Raw genomic sequence first — 25,777 nt, forward strand, 5'->3', positions numbered from 1 at the left:
AATAAGATGATACCTTTTTTATTGGACATAACTTAATACATTTCTTGATTAGCTTTCGAAGGTTGCCCTTCTTCGTCAGATCGGAAATATGCAAATGTTGGTAGGTGACAGTATATATAAGTGAAACATCAAAGCATTTCTACCAACTAATAGTTTTTTTTATAACTGTTTTAGTGTTTATTTCATGATATATCTAGATATGGGAAGCTTTCAAATAAGTTTAAAAAGCTGTCAACTAAAAAAAAAAAATTTTGTCCTCCACTATTTAAGGCACATTGCCTATCCACCTGGAACAGCTTTAGACTTTGTACAGGTGGACCAAATCATTTGCTATTGTTTTCGGTGAACTAAAGCTCCGCCCACTGCCACAAAGCTCCGCCTATTGGCTTCAGTCCTATAATGGACTAGATAGGAACACCCCGTCTCTTGTTGTCTTCCACCTCCTTTGGTCCACGGACTCCACCACGCCTCAAAGTCAATGGGAAGAAGCAGGTACTCAACAACCCACACGCGACCCCCTCCACCTCCGGTGTCTCTTCCTCATTCTCCAACTCTTTGAAGCCGCTCGAGTCGCAAATGAAATAAACGTTGCAACTTCAAGTTGTCAACTTTCCTTCTCCGCCTCTCCGGTGTCCCGCCCCTGCTGTGAAGCAACTTTTCTTCAGCACTGCCGGAAACAGGAAGTGACGTTCAGGTGGGCTGGGCGCCGGAGGAGGAAATTGGTGGGTGGCGGGCGACCGCAGGCTTGTGAATTTGAAGGTAGGATGGGGGAGGTTTTTGAAATGGAGAGAGAGGTGCTGCTGGACCGCGGACGGGGAGGAGAGGGGGGAGACACGATGAACGAGGGGGGAGAGATGGCAGACCACGGGGGAGGGGGGGGGGGACGGTCTGGTCCTTCCATGTGTGTGGAAAGGGGGTGGTCGAATGTGCATGTGACTGGGTATCTCTGAATAATATAAGGCGAGAGCTTTTTATTGGACTAGATGCATTTCTGATTTCAGGATATAAATCTCTTTCAGAATAGAAAAATGGACTTGGTAAAGTAACTTGGCCTGTTAGTCTATTTCAATGCATTGAAATGAAGCCCAAAAAATTGGGGGTGGGGGCCATCATTTGTATTGGATTAACAAAATACATTTTTTTGTATTTAAGTACTTAAGTGTTGCTATACTGGGACAGACCGAAGGTCCATCAAGCCCAGCATCCTGTTTCCAAAAGTGGCCAATTCAGGTTACAAGTACCTGGCAAGATCACAAAACAGTAAACTTTATGCTTCTTATCCGAGCAGTAAGCAGTGGATTTTCCCCAAGTCCATCTTAATGGCTTGGACATTTCTCTTAAGAAGCTATCCAAACCTTTTTTTAAACCTCACTAAGCTAAAAAAAACAAACAAACAAACAAACAAACCCTCTCACACTACATTATCTTCCACCTTTCCATCTAAAACCCCATTTACCTTCAGCCTATTATCGATTGTACTTAAGATCCTTCAGCCTATCAGCGATTGTACTTAAGATCCTTTAATGACTACATCATAACAACATTGTAAGCCACATTGAGTCTGCAAAAAGGTGGGATAATGTGAGGTACAAATGCAATAAATAAATAACTAACTGCTTTTACCACATTCTCTGGCAGTGAATTCCAGAGTTTAATTACACGTTGAATGAAGACATATTTTCTCCGTTTTGTTTTAAATTTACCACTTTGTAGCTTCAATGTGTGGCCCCTAGTCCTAGTATTTTTGGAAAGAGTAAACAAGCAACATCTACCCACTCCACTCATTTAATAGACCTCTATCATATCGCCCCTCAGCTGTCTTTTTTTCAAGCTGAAGAGCCCTAGCTGCTTTAGCCTTCCCTGATAGAGAAGTCGTCCCATCCCTTTTATCATTTTTGACTACCTTATGAGAGTTACTCTCTTTCTGAGATCTGAATAGAAATGTTAGCCCAATAAAAAGGTATCACATTTAATGGTTATTTTTCTTTCTGTATAAAGCACATGCAGTTATGTGTGTGTGTGTGTGTGTGTATACATATATATATATGTTTTGGGTTGTTTCATCCAGACAGAATATCAATACATTTTATAGTTTAGTATTTGAGAAATGTACCTTCTGCCTCCAGAAAAGGGTGTATATATTGGTATCGGATCAAAAGAGGAGAAAGAAGTGTGAAGGAACAGTGTTGTTTAAAATTATCTATGCAGTTTCTTTTATGAGGAGGTTTATCAAATATAAACTGCTTTATTACAGGGGACTTTTTTTTATATTAGATGCAGTTTTTTTGAGCTAAAGTGTTATGAAACACGTGCCATTTTATTTTCAATAGGCTTCGAAAACTATAAAGCTGTTTAGAGCTGTTTTAGATTTTTTTAATTTGTATTTTGTATTTCGTATCTTTTACTATTTTATTTAGGGAGCATTTTGATGAACATTTGTAATTGCGATTAATCGCGTGATTAAAGTTATGTTGTTTAATTGAAATGTACCTCTAATTTTTAGTATTGAATTTGGCACTAACAAGAGACTGGTACACCTTACAGTTGAAAACAAAGATGGTTTAATGTTAACACATTAGGGCCCCTTTTTACTAAGCGGCAATAAGCCCAATGTGGGCTTACTGCTCGCTAAACAGGAAGTACTGCTGGGTTACCGCAGCAGCCCGGTGGTACTTTCCACCCCTAGCACACCGTCATGTCTGACGCTACTAAAAATATTTATTTTTGTAGCGCTGGAGTGTACCTGGTGGTAATCACTGCCTGGTTACCGCTGGGTTAGTGCGGGAGCCCTTGCCGCCACCTCAATGGCTGGCGGTAAGCGCTCCCCCCCCCCCCCCCGAAATGGCTGCACAGCAAGTGCTTTACTTACTGCACGGCCATTTCCTGCAGGAAAGAGAGACTTCCCTTTTACCCTCTGCGGTAGAAGAGGACCTCGGCGCTACAAAAACGCATGCTAGCACAGGCCCCCCCCTTTTGCCACAGCTTGGTAAAAGGGGCCCTAAATATCTGTAGACAGATTTAGCATTGTGATGTTTGACAGGTTTCTTTTAGCTAGTATTAAATATGTATTTTCCAGATTTTATATCCTGTTCAATCCAAAACCCTTGACAGGTTACAATAAAACATACAAAACATAGTTTACCCACAATACTTTCACAAACAGCATTCAATAAACTTAACGTACTAAAACATATTAAAACAAAACAGCTGTAAGCTGCTTTTCTTTCCCTAACCAACAGTTTCTCCACAAATCTGAGCATCATTCCACCATACCATATGACTGTATATACAAGATGGTTTAAATTTTTTTTTCCTAAATTATTTCAAGCTTGTCATTTTATGGATGGGATAATTCATAAATAAATAAAAATGTTCATTGGTAAAGCATTCTGTAACTTAGGACCGGTCGCTTTAAAAATAGATGTTCTGTATACTTCTAATCTAATAGTACAAAAGGAGGGAACTTCAACAAACTATTATTGGCTGATAGATCCTTAAGTTTACAGCAATAATCGCATTATTTAGTATTTTGATCAATTGGCAGCCAGTGAAGAGATTACAGAATAGGGGTAATGTGGGTATACCGAGAAATTCCTGTTAAAACCCTTGTGGTAGCATTTTGAGCAGATTGTAAAGCTTTAAGGTAATCCTTAGGTAACCCTATTAATAGACTATTACAGTAGTCAAAACAGGAAAACATCACGCTTTGCAGGACTAAATGAAAGTTGGGTGAATTAAAAATATCTCTCAAACTTCTGACAAGCCTCAATTTTGAAAACACTAACCCTCTCCCCTTTACAAGGCTGACGGGCTGTGTAGGCATTACTGCTTGATGTTTAATTGTTAAAACCTGTGTCAAGTATCGCTCCCAAATTACGTATTTTATCAACAATTGGTGGTTTTACATTTTCAATGGTAAAAACTTGTGGGGCATCAGTGGAAAGATAAGTACAAAAATGTCAGTGTAGGACATATTAAGCTTTAGATGGTTACCTTTAAACCACTGAGTAATCACATTCAAATAAAAATGCAATCTATCAGAAGAGTTAGCAATTGTCTTATCGTTTTTCATCAGATATTGAATATCATCTGTGTAGACATGAAAAGAGATATCAAGATCTGTTAGCATCTACCTAAAGGGAGCAAGAAAATATTAAACAAGGCAGCTGAGAGGGCATATCCCTAAGGGACTCCAGTGATGCACTTCAGTTTGTCTGATTTACTTAAACCATGTTTAACACAAAATTGCCTGTCCTGGGGGAAAGAGCTAAACCATTTCAGAACTGTCCAGAAATACTAATGATTTGTAACTGATTGATAAGGATGACATAATTTACTGTATCAAACACTGCTGAAATATCCAGGCTAGTTAGAAAAATGGTCTCTATTCTAACAGTATACAATAAAAAATTATATTCTGCTATCTACCTATAAAGGATCAGTGCGGATTACAATGTAAGTAAAAACCGGGCCATCACTAGGAAAAGTACAACAATCATACAAATACCTTATTAACCTGAATCATAGTATAGCAATAAATTGGTCAAAAACAAGATCAAATATGTGGAAAATAAATGAGCTTTCAGCAATTTACGAAATCTAAAATGAGGACATCACTCCACTCCAAAGGAAGAGAATTCCAACATTGTACTGAACAGTATATAAGATTGGAAGTATAAGATTTATACCTCACATTTTTTACAGACGGAAATTGTAATAAACAATGATCTTTCGATCTTAATGAGCGGATTGGTGTTCCTAACGTAAATAGTTACATAATCTGGAATAAAGCCATAAAACAGTTTGTGGATAAAAGTACAAAGCTTAAATTTGCATCGTGCCTCAATAGGAAGCCAGTGCAAAGATCATAAGAACTTAAGAGTAGCCATACTGGGTCAGACAAGTGGTCCATCTAGCCCAGTATCGTGTTTTCTAAACGGTGGCCAAGCCAGGTCACAAGTACCTGGCAGAAACCCAAATCGTGGCAACACTCCATACTACAAATCCCAGGGCAAGCAGTTGCTTCCCATGTCTTTCTCAATAGCAGGTTATGGACTTTTCCTGCAGGGATTTGTCCAAACCTTTTTTAAACCCAGATACAGTAACCGCTGTTAGCACATCCTCCGGCAAAGAGTTCCAGAGCTTAACTATTTGTTGAGTGAAAAAATATTTCCTCCTATTTGTTTTAAAAGTATTTCCATGTAACTTCCTCGAGTGTCCCCTAGTCTTTGTACTTTTGGAATGAGGAAAATAATGAATTTACTTCTACTCATTCTACCCCACTCCGGATTTTGTAGACCTCAATCATATCTCCCCTCATCCATCTCTTTTCCAAGCTGAAGAGCTCTAACCTCTTTAGCCTTTCCTCATATGAGAGGAGTTCCATCCCCTTTATCATTTTGGTCGCTCTTCTTTGAACCTTTTCTAATTCCGCTATATCTTTTTTTGAGATATGGCATCCAAAACTGAATGCAGTACCCAAGGTGCGGACGCACCATGGAGCGATACAAAGGCATTATAGTATTCTTTCTTATTCACCATCCCATTCCTAATAATTCCTAGCATCCTGTTTGCTTTTTTGGCCGCTGCCACACACTGAGCAGAAAATTTCAGCATATTTACAATGACACCTAGATCTTTTTCTTGAGTGCTGACACCCAAGGTGGACCCTAGCATCTTGTAATTATGATTCAGATTATTCTTTCCAATGTGCATCACCTTGCATTTGTTCACATTAAATTTAATCTGCCATTTGGATGCCCAGTTTCCAACTTCCTAAGGTCTTCCTGCAATATTTTACAGTAGGCTCATGTTTTAACAACCTTGAATAGTTTTGTATCATTTGCAAATTTGGTCACCTCACTTGTCGTTCTGATTTCCATATCATTTATAAATATGTTAATGACCATTTAACCCTACCCTCTGTTTTCTGTTCAATAACCGATTCCTAATCCACACTAGAACCTTGCCTCTCATACCATGACTCTTTAATTTTCTCAGGAGTCTCTCATGAGGAACTTTATCAAAAGCTTTCTGAAAATCTAGATACACTACATCAACCGGCTCACATTTATCCACATGTTTATTCACGCCTTCAAAGAAATGAAGCAAATTGGTGAGGCAAGACATCCCTCGGCTGAACCCATGCTGACTCTGTCCCATTAAACCATATTTGTCTACGTGTTCTGTAGATGATTTTATTCTTTGTAATAGTTCCCACTATTTTGCCCGGCACCGATGTTAGGCTTACCAGTCTATAATTTCCAGGATCACCCCTAGAACTCTTTTTAAAAATTGGTGTCACATTGGCCACCCTCCAGTCTTCAAGTACTATGGATGATTTTAACGACAGGTTACATATTTTATCAGCAGATCATCTATTTCATGCTTGAGTTGGAGAGATGGTGTTAAGTAAGTTGGTGGGTATGGGGTCTGAGGAACAGGTAGTACATTTCGAGGAGGAAAGAAGATGGGTGGTTTCCTCTTCAGTGATATCAGGAAGAGAGGAGAAGGAGGCCTGGGTTGGTTGGTTGAGGGAGTGGGTTATAGGGTGAAGAGGAGGAGATGGTTTGGTGGTTAATTCGAGATTGATCTTTCCTTGTCGCGGAAGTAGTCAGCCAGTGATTGAGGAGAGAGTGAGGGGGGGTGGGAGCGGAGGGCACTTTGAAGAGGGAGTTAAGGGTGGCGAAGAGACGACGAGGGTTTGAACTGAGGGAATTAGTTAATTGGGTGTAATAGTCCTGTTTGGCGAGGAATAGGGAGGACTGAAAGGAGGATAGCATGAATTTGTAGTGAATGAAATCAGTATGGGTGCGGGATTTCCTCCAGAGGCGTTCAGCCAATCGGACGCAGGAGCGGAGGTGTCGGGTGCAAGGGGTCAGCCAAGGCTGGGGATTAGTATGTCTTCTGGGACGGGAGATGGATGGTGCAAGGGCGTCCAGAGCAGAGGAGAGGGTGGCATTGTAAGTGGAGACAGCCTTGTGAACAGATTTGGAGGACATGATGGAAGGGAGGAGATCAGAGATACTAGAGGATAAGGTGGGAGGGTCAATAGCCTGGAGATTCCTGGAAGTAGTGGTTAATGTTGGGCGGGACTGAGGGGGAAGGTGATTAAGTGTGACGGTGATCAGGTGATGGTCAGAGAGAGGAAGAGCTGAGGTGCAGAAATTGGAGGGTGAGCAGGTAGAGGAGAGGACGAGGTCAAGACAGTGGCCAGATTGGTGAGTAGGGGTGGTGGAGCTCAGTTGGAGGTTGAAGGAGAAGTTTAGAGTGAGGAACTGAGAAGCGTATGAGTCAGATGGGTTATCAGTGTGTATGTTAAAATCTCCGAGAATGAGGGATGGGGATGAGGGCTCAAGAAAAACAGAGAGCCAGGCATCGAAGTCGGTGGCTATACACCACTCTTTAAAGAGTCTGGCACAAACCCTTCAAGTAATGATTTATTAATAATTAAGCAAGAGCGTTCAATGGCGGGTTCTTGTAAAGCTTTTACCATCGATGGAGAACAATGATCAAAAGCACAAATTGAATTGTTTACCTGTGCAAATGTATCTAGTCAATTTGCCACATGTAACTTGTTGTAAGTTGTGTGGTATGTCTTAAGTAATTTCTTATAAAACTAAATTACATTAGCATGCATGTGTTATGGTTGATTATAAATTCTGTTTATAAAACCTTTAGGCATATTAACTGTATATAATGCGTATATAATTTTTTCTCTTGAATTAGCAGTACTGCATATCTTGCATTAAAAATCTTGCATATAGACAGTGTTGTGACTGAGGGTTACCAAAATAATGCATGCATATCCACTCTACAAGAGTAATCATCAGCCCTCAGCATGCTTGCCTCCATAATTTTGAAAACTCATGTCAAGTGTGTTAATCTTTTTTTTTAATACATGAATTTTAAATTTGTGAGTTTAGGAAATGTTCATGGTGATTGTCATTAGAGACCTATGTGGAGGAAAGATTTCATGTGATGTCTTACAGTCAGCAAGATTTTTGGCAACCTTTGCTCCAACTGAATTAAGCAGATTTTAAGCAGGAGGTTTAATTCTTAATCTTAGCCAATGGTCACATCGTCCTTTTGAGCCAAAGGAAGAAATGAGCCTTACAGTGATAAAATATACATATAAGAACAGCCATACATTACTGGGTCATTCCTCTGGTCCATCTAGCCTAGTATCCTGCTTCCATCAGTTGCCAATCCAGGTCACAAATACCTGGCAGAAACCCAATTCCATAGCGCCCCACAGATCAATCCAGAGACGAGTGGGTTATGTCCCTCTACCAGCAGGTGGAGATAGAGAGAACTTCAGAGGTTTACTATATGTGGACATCTGCAGCCATTTTAACCTCAGTATTCTCAGTCTCAGCAGGTGGATGGACATCTTTGCTCCTCCTACTACTACTACTACTATTAAACATTTCTATAACCTGTTCCCTCAGGTTTAGTTGAGCTAAGAGCTTGGCATGGCTTTGCTGGTAGTTGAGTACACGTGGTGGGGCTAGGTCCCTCCCCCATTTCCCACCTCTTTGGTCTTGTGGGCCTGTGCTTTTCATGTGGCTTATGGCTCTGGTTCCTCCTGCCTCTTTAAAAAAAACAAAACAAAATACCTCTTCAATGAGGCTTTCTCCGTGTTGATCTGCCGACACTGTAAGTATCTTCGATCCTGCTGGTTGCTGCCTTCAGTAAGGTTAGTATTCTGATTTTGTCTCTCTCTGCTGGAACTGTCGGGCTCATTCGTCTGCTACTGCTTCCTGTTGGCTCTCTCCTCTGTTGCCTCTCCAGCGCTACTGCTGTGATCCGGAGGGCCTCCCCGTGTTTCTCAGCAGGTACATTGGCAACGGTTTTGTTTTAGCGGGCTCTGCGTCCGTCGCACGCTCTGCCCGCCATCTTTGGATATTGTATGACATGAGGCTGTCCGCGTTGATACTGTGCTACCGTAGGCTTACGGGGACCGTTCTGTTCTGCCTTGGTGCAACTTCGCGGTATGTCTGATGTCCAGCTAGGGCTAGCAGCAGAGGACTGTTTGTGGGTTTTCTTTCCTCTCTGTTTATGTGCTTTCTTCTCCGGATGCTGGATTCAGTGGCTCCTTTGCCCGAGCCACCGTGCTGGGCCTTTTGGCTCCCTTTACTTTTGTCGCCTCCGGAATAATTTAAAAAAACCAAACAAACATGCAGCACCACCTTGACCTCTTAGTTTTGGCCACTCTATTCTCTTTCTTGCTGGTATCCTCATGGGAGTTACAGCGCTGGGCTCGGGGGCGCTCTCCAGTGACATGCCTTATTGCTGTGCTCCTGGAGTATGGCTGGGGCTGCAGATGTTTGTTCTGCTTTGTTGTATTTTCCTTTTTGATGGTCCATAGTGGCCTTGCTTACTTTATCTATACTGTGGGCACCAATATTTTTTCTTTTCCCTAAGAAAATACCAGGTCTGAAGCCATCGCAGGCCACTTTGGTGTGATATGCCCTGTGTGCGGCCAGGGTGACCGTGGCTACTCACTGGAAAAAGTCAACACCTCCACCCATAGCGAAAGGGCTTAATAAGCTGTGGTATATCTGTGAAATGGAGCGCTTAGTTGCAGAACATAGACATCAGAGGTATAAATGGGAATCTGTGTGGGAACCCTTTATCTTACATTGTTCAGTGCGAACTAGTCAGGTTGACCTGTGTAGAGTACTCTACAGATGTGTGTGTGTGTGTGGGGGGGGATTTTGCTGTACTTATCCATATGGTTGGGGAAGGGAGGGTGTAGGGGGTGAAGGTTTGGTTGTAGGGAAGGGAGGGGACAGATACTTTAGGTATTATAAAATGTCTACTAAAAAAGTTGAAGTTTCATTTGCTTTACCTAATAAGTGTGGGCTGGAAAGAATGTTGTTTTGCTGGATCTTCTCCGCCCTTTGGTTAAATTTCTATATATTGTTATAGAGTTGTAGTTCATGGTGCATTGTGTATGTTTTCTTTTCCATGCTTATACTGCTAATAAAGACTTCTTACAAATAAAAACAATGAATAAGCAGCTTAGTGTGTACCAACCCTGATTATTTATTTTGTTTATATCCCACATTATCCCAATAGATCAGGTTCAATGTGGCTAACAACTTATTGTGATTAACAGTACAAAAAGTGATTCAGGATAGTATACATTAAGTAGTAATAGCAAGATAAACGAGGATTGAGTAATTACAATATGTAATATGGAAACAAATTAAATTTAATGTTGGGAAAAGGGGAGATTTTCTGTTTGCTAATTTATTTGTATCAGTTTGGGAATACTTCCAGTATAAGTGATGAATCTTTTGATATGAAGATCTGAGCATAAAATACAGAAAAGGGGAAGAACCATGCCTTTGCACAAAATAAATGAAAACATCAAAGGTGAAAGGTGACAAAAAAAGTCCCAAAACGAATGGTGTGGTGCAGAAATATATTGGTAGGTATCGGACTCAACACGAGTTGTGTTTGGGCTACAATACCTGCAATTTCACAATGATTAAACAAAAATTCTGAAATAAACATAACATCCGCACCAATACGGTGCATCAAAGAATATTCTGCGACACTGCTCTGTTTTCTTCACCACACCGTTCGTTTTGGATCTGAGCATAAAGCCTGAAATCATGTAGGCTTCAGCTCTGGGGTATTGTATGCAGAATGAATAGACTAACTGGACCTTTAATTTACTCTTGTATTATGTTCCTTGCCGTTTGCTTATTTTTCTGGTTATTACATAGTTACATAGTAGATGACTGCAGAGAAAGACCTGTACGGTCCATCCAGTCTGCCCAACAAGATAAACTCATATGTGCTACTTTATGTGTATACCTGACCTTGATTTACATCTGCCATTTTCAGGGCACAGACCGTAGAAGTCTGCCCCGCCTCCCACCACTGGCTCTGCCACCCAATCTCCACTAAGCTTCTGAGGATCCATTCCTTCTGAACAGGATTCCTTTATGTTTATCGCACGCATTTTTGAACTCCATTACCTTTTTCATGTCCACCACCTCCCGCGGGAGGGCATTCCAAGTATCCTCCAGTCTCTCCGTGAAAAAATACTTCCTGACATTTTTCTTGAGTCTGCCCCCCTTCAATCTCATTTTATGTCCTCTAGTTCTACCGCCTTCCCATCTACGGAAAAGGTTTGTTTGCAGATTAATACCTTTCAAGTATTTGAGCGTCTGTATCATATCACCCCTGTTTCTCCTTTCCTCCAGGGTATACATGTTCAGGTCAGCAAGTCTCTCCTCATACGTCTTGTAATGCAAATCCCATACTATTTTTCTAGCTTTTCTTTGCACCGCTTCAATTCTTTTTACATCCTTAGCAAGATAAGGCCTCCAAAACTGAACACAATACTCCAGGTGGGGCCTCACCACCTCTACTACTACTACTACTACTACTACTATTTAACATTTCTAAAGCGCTACCAGGGTTGCGCAGCGCTGTACAATTAACAAAGGACAGGCCCTGCTCAAAGGAGCTTACAATCTAAAGGACAAAAAGTGCAGAAATTCAAGATTGAGGCAATCTAGATTTCCTGGATAGAGGTACAATGGTTACAGAAGACGTCTGACCGCTGTGCTTGCCAACAAGGGTTTTGCCACCAAGTATTAGGTCTTGTTTGCCAGAGGGATTGGGTGCTTGTTTCCCTCTGCAGAGTGCAAATGGATTCGTGTGCTTTCCACGGTGTGATTTTCCGGATTTGGTTTGTGGTGTGCTGTCTCTCGCTGTTGCCGGTGGCCTGCCCTTCGATTGTGGGCTGCTCGTGTCTTTGTCGGTGGGCGGGCTTGCAGGGTCGGCGGGGGATCGAGTGCTTATTTCCACCACTGTAGCATGGTGTAAACAGGGAGTCTGTCTATTAGATTGTAAGCTCTTTGAGCAGGGACTGTCTTTCTTCTATGTTTGTACAGCGCTGCGTATGCCTTGTAGCGCTATAGAAATGCTAAATAGTAGTAGTAGTAGTAGTAGGTGCCGAAAGCGACATTGAAGAGGTGGGCTTTGAGCAAGGATTTGAAGATGGGTAGGGACTTATACAGGGGCATCAACACCTCCTTTCTTCTGCTGGTCACACCTCGCTCTATACAGCCTAGCAACCTTCTAGCTTTGGCCACGAACTTGTCACACTGTTTCGTTGCCTTTAGATCCTCAGATACTATCACCCCAAGATCCCTCTCCCCGTCTGTACATATCAGACTCTCACCGCCTAACACATACGTCTCCCATGGATTTCTACTCCCTAAGTGCATCACTTTGCATTTCTTTGCATTGAATTTTAATTGCCAAACCTTAGTCCATTCTTCTAGCTCCCGCAGATCCTTTTTCATGTTTTCCACTCCCTCCCGGGTGTCCACTCTGTTACAAATCTTAGTATCATCTGTAAAAAGGCAAACTTTACCTTCTAACCCTTCGGCAATGTCACTCACAAATATATTGAACAGAATCGGCCCCAGCACCGATCCCTGAGGCACTCCACTACTCACCTTTCCCTCATCCGAGCGAATTCCATTAACCACCACCCTCTGGCATCTGCCAACCAGTTCCTAATCCAGTTCACCACGTCGGGTCCTATCTTCAGCTTGTCAAGTTTATTTAAGAGCCTCCTGTGGAGAACCGTGTCAAAAGCTTTGCTGAAATCTAAGTAGATTACGTCTATAGCACGTCCATGATTCAGTTCTCCAGTCACCCAGTCAAAGAATTCAATGAGATTCGTTTGGCACAATTTACCTTTGGTGAAACCATGTTGTCTCGGATCTTGCAACTTATTGGCTTCCAGGAAATTCACTATCCTTTCCTTCAGCATGGCTTCCATTATTTTTCCAGTGACCGAAGTGAGGCTTACTGGCCTGTAGTTTCCAGCTTCTTCCCTATCACCACTTTTGTGAAGAGGGACCACATCCGCCGTTCTCCAATCCCACGGAACCTCTCCCGTCTCCAAGGATTTATTAAACAAATCTTTAAGAGGACCCGCCAGAACCTCTCTGAGCTCCCTCAATATCCTGTGGTGGATCCCGTCCGGTCCCATGGCTTTGTCCACCTTTAGATTTTCAAGTTGTTCATACACACTCTCTCCCGTGAACGGTGCTATATCCACTCCATTCTCGTATGTATTGTTGCCAGTCAATTGTGGTCCTTCTCCAGGATTTTCTTACTGTGAAAACAGAACAAAAGTATCTATTTAGCAAATTTGCTTTTTCTTCATCATTATCTACATAGCGGTTCCCAGCATCTTTCAGTCTCACAATTCCCTTTTTAGTCTTCCTTCTTTCACTAATATACCTGAAGAAAATTTTGTCACCCCTCCTTACCTTTCTAGTCATTTGTTCTTGCGCTTTCGCCAGATGTATCTCTCTCTTGGCTTCTTTCAGTTTCATCCAATATTCCTCTCCGTGTTCCTCTCCTTGAGGTTTTTCTGTATTTCAGGAACGCCAACTCTTTAGCCTTTATTTTCTCAGCCACTTGCTTGGAGAACCATATTGGTTTCCTTTTTCTCTTGCTTTTATTTACTCTCCTTACATAAAGGTTTGTGGCCATATTTATAGCTTCTTTCAAGCCTGGACCACTGTCCTTCCACTTCTTGTTTTTCCTCCCAGCCCATCAGCTCCTTCCTCAGGTATTTTCCCATTTTACTGAAGTCAGCATGCTTGAAATCCAGGACTTTGAGTTTTGAGTGGCCGCCCTCCACTTCAGCTTTCATATCAAACCAAACCGTTTGATGGTCACTGCTGCCCAGGTGGGCACCCATTCGGACATTTGACACACTATCCTCATTTGTGAACACCATATCCAGCGTTGCTCCCTCTCTCGTGGGTTCCGTCACCATTTGTCTGAGCAGAGCACATTGAAAAGCATCCACGATCTCTCTATTTCTTTCCAATTCCGCAGATGGAACCTTCCAATCTACATCTGGCAGATTGAAATCTCCCAGCAACAGCACCTCTCTCTTCTTTCCCAACTTTTGAATATCTGCGATCAGATCTTTATCTAGTTCCTCCAATTGTGCACAGAGGTTCTATCATCTCTTTTTAAGGTGATCCATATCGCTCCTTCCTTTCCCCAGATCCCTGTCATTTCAGTCGCTTCGATATAAGTTCTCACATACAGAGCTACTCCTCCACCTTTACGACCATCTCTATCCTTCCTAAATAGATTATAGCCTGGTATGTTTGCATCCCATTCATGGGAACCATTGAGCCATGTCTCCGTGATTGCAACAATATCTAAGTCTGCCTCCAACATCAGGGTTTGAAGGTCATGAACTTTATTGCTTAGACTGCGAGCATTTGTGGTCATCGCTTTCCATCTACATTTCTGTGGAATTTTTTTCTTCTGTTTAGTTTGTTGTTTAGTCTCACTTCCTGCTGCGTTGGTAAGAAGTGAGTTGCTAAGATTGTTGTTTTCATTTCTACTGATGCATCTTGTCTTTAGCTTTAGCTGGGGGTGACCACTTGAAGTGAACTGCCTCCATATGCCACCCCCAGGCTTCTAGTTTAAATGCCTAGAAATATACTGGCTGACTTTCTCCCCAAGGATTTTTTTCCTGCCACAGTGGGATGCAGCCCATCATAACAGTATAGTCTTTTGTTTTTCCATGTATTGCCCCATCCTTTTGTTTTTGCTAAGAAATTGCTAGTTAAAGAGGTGGTCACTGTTCAACCCTGTAGTCGTAGAGTGGTGCATAAAAACTTGTAGCGCTTCCGTTTTCAATTAGAGAGGTGTGGTAGCCGTGTTAGTCCACTTTTAAAGGTAATCAATAGAAATAAAACAGAATAAAACATGGAAAAGAAAATAAGATGATACCTTTTTTTATTGGACATAACAATACATTTCTTGATTAGCTTTCGAAGGTTGCCCTTCTTCGTCAGTGATAGTCTAACAGGATGGGGGTGGATAGGTGAGAGGAGGGTGACAAACAGAGCAGTACAACTTTATGATTTATAATGGGCTAGAAAACCCAGATCCTTGTTAAGTCCTGTCTGTTGGGTGTCAAAATATTCAATCATTTTGACTTCAAAGGTCTTACGTTCCTGTATTGTTTTAAAGTTACCTTTCAGGATTCCTGTTAGACTATCACTGAAATGCTTTGATGTTCCCATGCATATCTCCTATCCAACCCCACCCTGGTAGACTGTCACTGTTATGCTTTGATGTTTCACTTATATATACTGCAATCTACCACATTTGCTTATTTCCGATCTGACGAAGAAGGGCAACCTTCGAAAGCTAATCAAGAAATGTATTAAGTTATGTCCAATAAAAAAGGTATCATCTTATTTTCTTTTCCATGTTTTATTTTGTTTTATTTCTATTGTTTTCAATTAGGAAACCTTCCCCTTTTGTTGTGTTAAGGCTGCAACTAATGTACATTTCCTATTTCTACAGGAAACCACTGTACTAATAAGAGAAGTTACCTAGTCTTTCAACTTGAGTTTTATTGTGGGAGCAAAGACCATTGAGAAGGTACCATGGGGAGGACGTCAGTGAAAGGTGAGGACTGTTGTGGAGGCAAGGAAAGAGCAGATCTAATTTTATTAGAACGTAAGAAAATGGACTGTAATATCTTTATTCCTTAACACATCCTTCTGTTGATATGCTCAATGTATGGCACAACAGAAGTGAAAATAAAATCTCAATAGAAATGTGTGGTACAGTAAGAAACAATAAAACACCAACCATACAACTCCCAGATAAATAATATAAAACAACCAATTATTATGTTGCTTTTATAGAGAAGGAGAATTGACAGATTTGCTGCTTATCTTTCAACGTATTGTATTGGAATTCATAGATGCTGTTCAATGAACAAGTATGGAAAGTATGTGGAATATGGTTCATGGGATTGTTTACAGCCTGTGTGTATATCTTTGTGTGATAAAATCAAACTATTAGATGTTGCTGTCAGCATTACAGTCATAGGGTGCCACTGTCCTAGGCACCCTATGGCTGTACATTTTACAACCAGTGGAAAACTACATAGTTCAGTCACCAAGTTTGACAGTAGTAAAGGTAAAAGAAAATTAAATATACATCTGAATCCCTAAGAGCCAGCCGACCAAGGATAGGGGTATTGCAACACTGAGACGGAGAAGTGGGGTCCACCTGGTAGGGAACACTTGTCGATTGTGCCTCGTAGAATTATTTCCAATCCCTTTGTGTGTGTTTGTATGAGAGTCTGGGAGACTAGGGAAGAGGAGGTAGGCAGTTTGAAAGGTGCAATTCCTTATCTGCTATGTTTAAGTATATCAATATATATGTGTTGCAGAAGCTGAGACTGATTTTCTGATAATTCATTGGGTTAATTTTTTGTAGACTTAAATTTCTTTGGAAACACCAGCCTGATCTGATTTTTAACCCCCCCCCCCCCCCCCCCCCCCCCAGTGCCAGATTTGGTCCTGTTTAATGTTTGGCAGGTTATTAGTCATGGATGAACAGATACTCAACCCCTTATGTGTAATTTCTTTCCAGCATCCATTTGGGATAGAAAAAATAAAAAGTCAGTTTCCTTAGCATCCCAGCCATATCAGTCTGAGCGAGTGGGATTGTGTTCCCTTTCTGTTAGCAGTTGGAGGTAGAGAGCGGTGACATCACCGGGATATAGGCTGATACACTCCAGTATTTCATATGGCAAGGGTGTTCAGACTGGTGCTGGTCCTAAGCCTAACTCCCCAGTGCACAGTTTTTTTTTTAGCTTAGTTGTGACCACAGTGCTACTAGCCTCGCTCCTACCACTGGTCCGTTAGCCAGAGCCGGTTGAGCATGAGGCTATGGCACTTATGGGTGCCTCCTGGGTGGTGGTCAGGCTTGGGGATGTGGGCCTTTATCCCTCCCCTGCTCTCCTTCCTCCACTGAGGGGCATCCTGCTGTACTGGGTAGTCTAGACCCTTCACACAAACAAAAAAGTTTGGAGATTAACCCTTTTTTAACACATAAGTCAAAGCGATGTACAATAAAATAAAATTCATATTTGTAGTAAAAAAAAAAAGGAACACCAATGTCTGACAGAAAAGATCACATTCACAACAAGAGCACACTCATATTACTGCATGCACAACTGCAAAGTGATAACCTGCCCTCAGGCACCTTCCTCAAGAGTGTGCTTTAGATCATAAATAAGTCGTTAAGATATTTTTAAATTTCATAAATAATCTTTCTGCCTTATTGTCAAGGGGTAAACTATTCCACAAGAATGGGACCATAAAATAAAAGGCACTTAATCATGTTACCTCCCACTAGGCCTATCAGGGATTAGGGAGGACTAATCTCAAATCATTTAGGCAATGCAGATTACGTACAGGGAATATAGAGGGGTATTTTCGAAGCACTTAGACTTACAAAGTTCCATAGATTACTATGTAACTTTGTAAGTCTTAGTGCTTTGAAAATGAGACCCATAGGGTAGTAAGAGTCGCAAAATATTCCTGTAAACTGTTCTGAATCATTTTAAAAGTTAAGATGAGAATTTTTGTATCGGATCCTGAAACTAATTGGGAGCCAACAAAGTCTTTGAAATAAGGGGGTAACATGATCCCTCCAGCGGTCATAGCAGAGTAACTGTGCCCCAGTATTCTGGAGCATCTAGAAACATTTAGGATCTGAGTTAGGAAGTCCAGTGTAAATGATATTACAGTAGTCTAACCTTGAACTCACAAAGGCATGGTAAAGCGTGTGTAAAGCATTAAAGTCAAGAAACTCTCTCTTCATTGATCTAAGCCTGCAAAGAGCACAGAATCCAGAGTTCAGAACTGAAGATATTTGAGCAGTGAACCACACTCATTGATGACGTCATCCAATGGAGCCCTGTGTGGGAACCGTTCTCTAGCAACTGACAGAAGCCTTTGAAGGTGGCGCACCATGTATGCAGGTGTCTTCCTGCCCACCACTATCTTGTGGGACCAAGTTAGTTTCTTTCCTTCCGTGGAGCAGTAAAGTTTTGTTGTGCACCCTTCCGCTCACATCTGTTCCTCTTTGGAGCAGTGTTTTTTCGTGTTTATTTTTTGCTTTGTTTCGTGGAAGTACTCATGCAGGGTCAGTACCTTATTTCCCTCGTAGTGTCGTCAGTCAGGTTTTTGACATTTTATTAAGTTTTCTTTATCTGCTGCATACTTGGCCTTCTTAGGCCTCGAGCATCACATTTTGGATATTCTTTCCAAAATTAAGCCATTTGATTTTGCCTTAGCCATTTTTCCTGACATGTCCCTTTAAACTCCCAGTGCTTTTAAGAAGTGCACCTGGTGTAGCAGGATCGTATCCATCATGGCCAATCACAATTGGTATCTTCAGTGTTTGAAGCCCAACTATAATCCCTCTCTTTGTAAACTGTTCACATAAAAAAAAGGGGTTTTAGAGGTCATCAGAAGCAGATTTATCTTTGAGGGATCCCAATGTTGGTTGGAGGCCAGGAAGCATCGACAATGATCCCCCCCTCAAGCATGGTGTCGAGACCACTGGAGAATTGAAGTCTTCAATATCCAAGAAGTGCCCCTTCCATGAGGGCTGCTCACCCTCGGAAGCAGAGAGGATGTGCCAGCCTCTCTTGAGTTGGAACTAAGCCATCGATTCAGCCCTGATTATCTTCAGGGAACATGACCACACCAGCTGTGCCCCAGCCTTTGTCGATAGCTCCCCATGAGGAGCAGATCTGGGCTATAAAGAGGAGATTGGGCACCTTCTAGCTGAATATGATGCTGAGACATCAAGGGCTTCAACAGAGCATCAGCCTATCCTGGAGGCCCATGCCCTGCCTGTTGCACATTCATCAACACCAGTACCTCGCCGTCAGATCCAGTGCATGTCGAGATGGTTTCAGTTTTTAGTCCCTTAAGGGAGGAAACTTACTTTTGGCACTGGAGATCACTGATTCTTCAGCACCATCTCCCTGTACCCAAGGCTTGACGAACCTGTCAGTAGACTGAAGAAGGCACATAGAACATTATTTTTATGAGTTTGATTTGAAATGCTCCTGGGCATCTGAAGAAGCACCAGAAATTCTCTCAGAGGAGGGGGTCCCTTGGTATCTCTTCAGACCCTTCCCCTCCATATGAGAGGAGAAAATCACTTCCTGAGATATCCTCTGATTTTATTAGGGAGATGGCTGCCTGTCCTATTTGACTTGGACAACGAGGATGAGCCCAGGGCCAGGTTAGTGGACATCTTTGAGTTTGATGTCCTACCGAAGGAAGCTGTGACAATGTATGTGCACAGAATCCTAAGGAATGTGTAGGTGAACTAATGGGAGGCCTCCCCCACCCCCCCCCCCCCCATACATCTGATTTCATAAGAAGGCAGACTATGTATAGAGTCCAGAAGGCTCTTGGATTTAAGAAGCTTCAGCTTCCTCACCATTTTATTGTGGTCAGATCTTCTCTCAAAGGAACCAAGAGCTCCAAGACTTATTCTTGATGCCCCCAGGAAGAGAGTCTCGGATTCTGGAATCTTTTGGGAGAAAATTTATTCTGAATGCTTTGCTAATCTCCCACCTACATTCTTACCATCTCTTAATGATCATGCACTTGCAAAATATTGTGTGCAGTGTGGCAGTGTTTGCAGATAACCTGCCCCCAGATAAGGGTGCAAAACTCAGCCAGCTAGTAACTAAGCCGTGGGAGTGTGGAAAGCACATGGTCCAGACAACCTATGATGCTTGAGATAGGTGTCCAGAGCATCCGCCATGGGTATTGGGTTACGTAGACTCACCTGTCTGTATGCCTCAGACCTGGAACCTCCAGTTCAGAAGAAGCTGGTGGACGTTTTATTCTGGGGACACAAACATTTTTGTGACAAAATAGAGGGGGTCATTCACGTCATCAAGGAATGGTCTGAAACCATCAAGTCTCTTTCCCAACCCTTTCCTGGCTCAACCTCCTCCTCTAGGAGGTACTCTGGTGGATGGCCTACTGCTCTCATAGGTTTTCGCCCCCTTTTGACCTCCTCAGAATTCACAGAACTCTCACTTCTGTCCACAGCAGCAGAGGGCTCAGACGTCCCAGGCCTCTCCCTAATCAGAAAAGAGGGTGAGGTTTTGACTGGCTCCAGGAGAGCATAGCTGCAGTAAAAGTAGCTGTCCCAGATGACCTACTGGTATAAGCAAGGTAGCCCCTTGCAGTCTCAGACAAGTGGGTTCTCAAAATAGTCTGGATAGGCTATTCCCTACAATTGGACACAATCCTGCCAGATGTCTGCTGAGACAATTGCCATTTTAAGCGCTCAGCACCAGGAGTTACTTTCAAAAGAACTCTTCCCTTTTATATGCCAAAGTGGTCCAACCCATTCCACTAGGTGAAAAAGAGAAGGGATTTTATTCCAGAAACTTTTGGTTACAAAGAAAATGGGGGATTATGTCTTTTATCCTTGGCTTAAGGGCCCTGAACAAATATCTGACAAAAGATGGTTTCTGTGGGCACCCTGCTTCCTGTGATTTTGGAACAAGAATGGCTATGCCTTCTGACTTTAAAGGACATCTACAGCCACATACAGATACATCCAAGTATCTGAGATTTTTCGAGTAGGGAATCATCTCTACTGGTATTCTGTACCACCTTTTGTACTTGTGTCAGCCACCAGAGTTTTCTCAAAATGTCTAGCAGTATGCAGACTGGGGATGCATGCATTTGTCTACCTACATAATTGGCTGATCAAGAGCACATCAAAGGAAGGGGCTCAGGAATAAGTACATAAATATTGCCATACTGGGACAGACCAAAGGTCCATCAAGCCCAGCATCCTGTTTCCAACAGTGGCCAATCCAGGTCACAAATACCTGGCAAGATCCCCCAAAAAGTACAAAACATTTTATGCTGCTTATCCCAGAAATAAGCAGTGGAGTTTTCCCAAGCCCATTTTAATAACGGTCCATGGGCTTTTCCTTTAGGAAGCCGTCCAAACCTTTTTAAAACCCCGCTAAGCTAACCGCCTTTCCACATTCTCTGGCAACGAATTCCAGAGTTTAACGACATGTTGAGTGAAGAAAATTAAACTCCTTGGGTGGTGGAGTTACTAAGGTTCATCATCGATTAAGTCCTTACTAGATATATCCCACAGAGTGGAGTTCATAGGAGCTCTTCTAGGAGTGGCCAATTAATCATCTGGAGCTCAGGGTAATTCACCTTGCCCTCCTGGCCTTCCAGCCTTTTCTGGAGGGGCATCTAGTCTGGATATTATTGTACAATGTGATGGCGGTGCCTTATATTAACCATCAGGGGGGCACTCAAAGTGCGTCACTGGACTTTCTGAGCAGGAGCTCTCCAGTGGTGTTTGCCTTGATTGTAGAAAGATAGGGGACTCCGGCTCTGTATCTCATGGTGTTCAGGCGCAATGCACAGGTTCCTCAGTTTTTCAACAGAAGAAGGGAGTTAGGGTTGGAAAGACTGACATATTACTCCAGCCATGACCAGACTCAGACCTTCTTTCTTCCTGGTCAATAATTGGCAGGATACTACATTGCATTCTTCAGCAATGGGGAAAAGTAGTTCTCATGATGCCGGATTGGCCCTGGAGACCTTGATATGTGGACCAGCCTTTTCACCTGCCTTTTGTTCCTGGGCTGCTGGTTCAGGGTCCTATTCTCATGGACAGTCCGGCTCTTGAGTGGTTGAGGTTGAGGCAGAAAGGCTATTCAGATGATATCACTACCTTGCTTCAGGCTAAGAAGTGGTCCACTTCATTGGCCTATACATGGGTCTGGAGAGTCTTTTGACGCATGGTTCTTGGAGAGGGCTATTTCCCACATCCATTCCTCCCTCAAATTTTGGCCTCCTATACATACAGCGCCTTGTGGGTACATGTGGGGTCTTGTCTTGTTTTAGGGGGTGCCTTCTTCTTTCCTCTTTGACTGCTCACCTGGGTGTGGTTCATTTCTTGAAGGGGGTTGTCCACCTTAAACTCCCGCTGTACCCCCTTGTCCTGTCTGGAATCTGTCTGGTTTTGAAAGCCTTCCAGAAGGTCCCGTTTGAGCCTCTTCAGAAGGCAACGATTAAGGATCTTGTGCTGAAGGTGGTCATTTTGGTCGCTGTCTTGTCGACCCATCAGATTTCAGAGTTGCAGGCTCTCTTGTAGAGATCACTTTCTCCTTTTTACAGTGATGGGCATATCTTTCAGAACGGTTCCTTCCTTTTTGTATAAGGTGGTTTGTTTTTTGTCTGAACCAACTGTTGTTCCTGCCTTCATTTCATCCGTAGGACTATGGCAAGAGCGTTCTGTCTCTCCATATTCTGCATGTGCGTCACATGCTTCTCTGCATCCTGGAAGTTACCAATGAGCTCTGCCACTCTGATCATCTTCTTGTGTTTTACTCTGGTCCGAACAGGTGTGTATCTGTTAAGACTATACCTGCACATTAGCTTAATGAGGCCATTTCTTTCACTTATATTTTGCAGGCAGATCTGCGCTTACTTTGCTGCAGGCATATTCTACTCAAGCTGTGTCTATATATTGGGTGAAGTCGCATGGCTGTTCTCTTGAGGAGATTGCCAATGAGTGACTTGGTCGTTGTTCTCGCTTTCTCAAAGCATTGTCATCTGGGTATTTCAGCCAGGACAGATACTTCCTTCAGAGCATCGGTTCTTTCAGCTGCGGCCTCTGTATTCTACCCTTCTTGAGGACTGCTTTGTTACATCCCACACTTCAGGACCTCATCTGTTGCTAGATGTAATGAAAGGTAAAATTATGCCTTACCTGGTAATTTTCTTTTCATTAATTGCAACAGTTGAGTCCAGTCATCCACCCTGGTTTGGTTTCTCAGTTTAGGCTTGTTCTATGGGTTCAAGTTTCGGGTTTTAAATTTCTATTTTCAATAGTATTGTGAGGAAGGAGAAATTTGTTGTTCTGTGTTTCTCTTGCTGCTTTGTTAGTGAAATACTGGCTGGCTGAGGCAACGATCGTCCAATATGTAGCAGAGTTCATCTTTTTTTCCCTCTATCTTCACGTGCAGGTAGATGGACATAATCCACACCTCAGGGACTCATCTGTTGCGATTAATGGAAGGAAAATTACCAGGTAAGTCGTCATTTTCCCTTAATGATTTATGGACTTCTACAGGAATTTCTTCAAACTTTTTTTTTTTTAAAACCCAGCACTATTAACTGTCTTTTTCCATTTGCTCTGGCAATAAGTTTGAGTTAACTATATGTTGAGTGAAAAAAATATATTTTCTCCTGTTTGTTTTAAGTGTGCTAGTACTATATAACTTTTTGAAAACATAACCCGTAACTATCTTGTCTGTCTGTATTATTTAGATTGTAAGCTCTTTTGAGCAGGAACTGTCTCTTTGTATCAGGTGTTCAGTGCTGCGTGCGTCTGGTAGCGCTATACAAATGCTAATAATAATAATAAGCAATCGATTTGCGTTTACTTGTTGTACTCCATTCAGAATTTTATAAACTTCTATCATATCTCCCTTTACGCTCTCTTCTTCAACCAGAAGAACCCTAACCTCTTTAGCCTTTCCTCATATAAGAAGAGTTCTATCCCTTTAATCATTTTGATCACTCTTCTGTATACCTTTTCCAGTTCCAGTACATCTTTTTTTAGATGCATAAATCAGAATTGCGTATAGTACTCATGGTGTGGTCTCACCATGGAGCAATACAGAGTTCTCTATTCCTTTTCTCATAATTTCTAGCATTCTCTTTGCTTTTTTGGCTGCCACCATATACTGAGTAGAAGATTTCAATGTATTATTTATGAAGACACCTACTCCTTTTCCTTGGTAATGGTTACTAATATGGAATTTAAAATCATGTAGATATAACTTGGGTTATTCTTCACAATGTACATCATTTTGCCCTTGTCCTCTGGAAGCCCAATCTTCCAGCCTCCCAATTTCACACAGTCGATGAGATTTAACAACTTTGAATAGTTTTGTGCCATCTGCAAATTTGATAACCTCATTTGTTGTTCCTATTTCCAGATCATTTATCATATTGAAAAGCTTTGGTCCCAGTACAGATCTTTGTAGTACTCCACTAGTTACCTTCCTCCATTGAAAGAATTGGCCATTTAACTCTGTTTTCTTTGTTTTAACCAGTTCCCGGTCCACAACAGAACATTACTACTACTACTACGTATCATTTGCTTCCTTGATCATGGCTTTTTAATTTTCTCAGGAATATTTCTACAGCTTGCTGAAAATACAGATATGCTACGTAAACAGGCTCACTTTTATCTACATGTTTGTTTATGCCTTTAAAAAAATATGTAGCAAATTAGTGAGGCAAGTCTTCCCATGGCTGACTCCATAGTAACAAGGAGTGGAGGAGTAGCCTAGTGGTTAGTGTAGCAGACTTGCCTCCCCCCCCCCCTTTTCTTTTTCTAAGGTTTTTATGAAATTGGAATGATTGTTCATCTTTCCTGGCTGAAGTTTGTAGTTCCTTTTCCTCACTTTGATGTATGTATTGTTTTTCTTTTGTAAACCGCTGTGAACTACTAGTTACGTATGGCGGTATAGCAAGTACTAATAAACCATAAACCATCCTGGTGTTTCTCCAGGCAGGTCTTCAGAAAGGATTGTCGTTGGGTTCTCTAACAGTTCAGGTTGCAGCTTTGGCCTGTTTCAGGAGCCGACTACAGAAGACATCTCTTGCGGCTCACCCTGATATCGTTCAAAGCTTGCGGCCTCCGGAGTGGAACCTTAATTTAGTCCTTCGGTCTCTTCAGAAGCCCCCTTTTGAGCCACTCCAGAAGGCCTTCTTGAAAAATCTTTTTCAAAAGACAGTGGTCTTGGTGGCTGTTGCGTCAGTATGTAGTGTTTCGGAGCTTCAGGCTCTCGTTGGGATCCCTTTATTCGCTTTTCAGAGGCAGAGGTTTCCCTGTACATGGTTCTTTTCTCCATTTTCTCTGAGGGGGTAGAAGATTAAGGTTACTGTTTTAAATTTGGCCCTGTAGGGTATCGGTAGTTAGTGCAGTTTTGCAGGATGGGCTTGATATGACATGATTTTCAACCCTCCAGCAGGTGTGCTGCACTATTCTGAATTTAATGGAGCTGGTGCAGACTTTATGACCTGTTGAATATATAGAGCATTACAGTAGTCTGTCCATGATGTTATCAGAGCATGGACTACTGTGACTAGACTCATTGTTTGAAGAGACACTTAATAGTTTCTGCAGGTTATAGAAAGTTTTTAAAGGTTGCCTGAATTTGTGGGATGAAAGTAAATGATGAGTCCAGCCGTATCCCTAGATTCCTGATGTATGATTTCAAGGAGAGCTTTGTAGTTCCTAAAAGGGATTTTGATGTCTGATAATTGTCTGCTTGCGTCAGGAACCCATAGAATCTCGGTTTTACTTGAGTTCGGGCGGTGTACCAACTCTGATATTCAATTAAACTATATATGGTTTATACACTCTGTAGCATAGCATTAGGGCAGTGCTTTGTTATCTTTGCTGTTGCTTCAGGGTGACATTTGTTTCTGTTTTATTTAGTAAAATATATTTATACTTTCCTTTTATGTAGATGAAAAAGATTCCAATAAAGAAAAACATGGGAAGAGCCTTCCTGCAAACAGTTCACCTTCAAGTAATGGTAGGTCTTTTAAAAATAATTGTAGAATGATGCAACAATGGAAAGTGAAAAATGTTGGTTGTTTTTTTGTAGCATATGGTGAAGAATTCCATCAGACGCTCGCTGGCGACATTTCACACTTGACTACTATGAGACGTCACTGCTACTGTTTTTTTTTTTCCTTACTCTAATTCCCTCCTCCTTCTCATATTCTCATCTTGTTCCAGACTAGTTTCTCATTTGCTCTTGTTTCTTTTTGCTCCCTTTTCTCCTTGCTCT

At 41.9% G+C, this 25,777-nt stretch overlaps 1 protein-coding gene across 5 annotated transcripts in view; it reads left to right on the top strand.

Annotated features, from left to right (window-relative positions):
- Nucleotides 1–395: 395 nt before the first annotated feature.
- Nucleotides 396–25,777, top strand: part of SCML2 (Scm polycomb group protein like 2) — a 141,563-nt gene continuing 116,181 nt past the window's right edge. Inside the window, exons 1-4 of one of the 5 annotated variants that reach the window (XM_030202289.1) lie at nucleotides 396–492; nucleotides 15,388–15,492; nucleotides 22,931–22,995; nucleotides 25,451–25,519. In XM_030202289.1, coding sequence (XP_030058149.1) covers nucleotides 22,935–22,995; nucleotides 25,451–25,519 — 130 coding nt within the window. In that variant the 5' untranslated portion in view covers nucleotides 396–492; nucleotides 15,388–15,492; nucleotides 22,931–22,934. The other 4 variants (XM_030202291.1, XM_030202288.1, XM_030202290.1 and 1 more) reach the window with 4 other exon arrangements.

Source organism: Microcaecilia unicolor, chromosome 4, assembly GCF_901765095.1.
Source record: "Microcaecilia unicolor chromosome 4, aMicUni1.1, whole genome shotgun sequence".
NCBI classification, from domain to species: domain Eukaryota; kingdom Metazoa; phylum Chordata; class Amphibia; order Gymnophiona; family Siphonopidae; genus Microcaecilia; species Microcaecilia unicolor.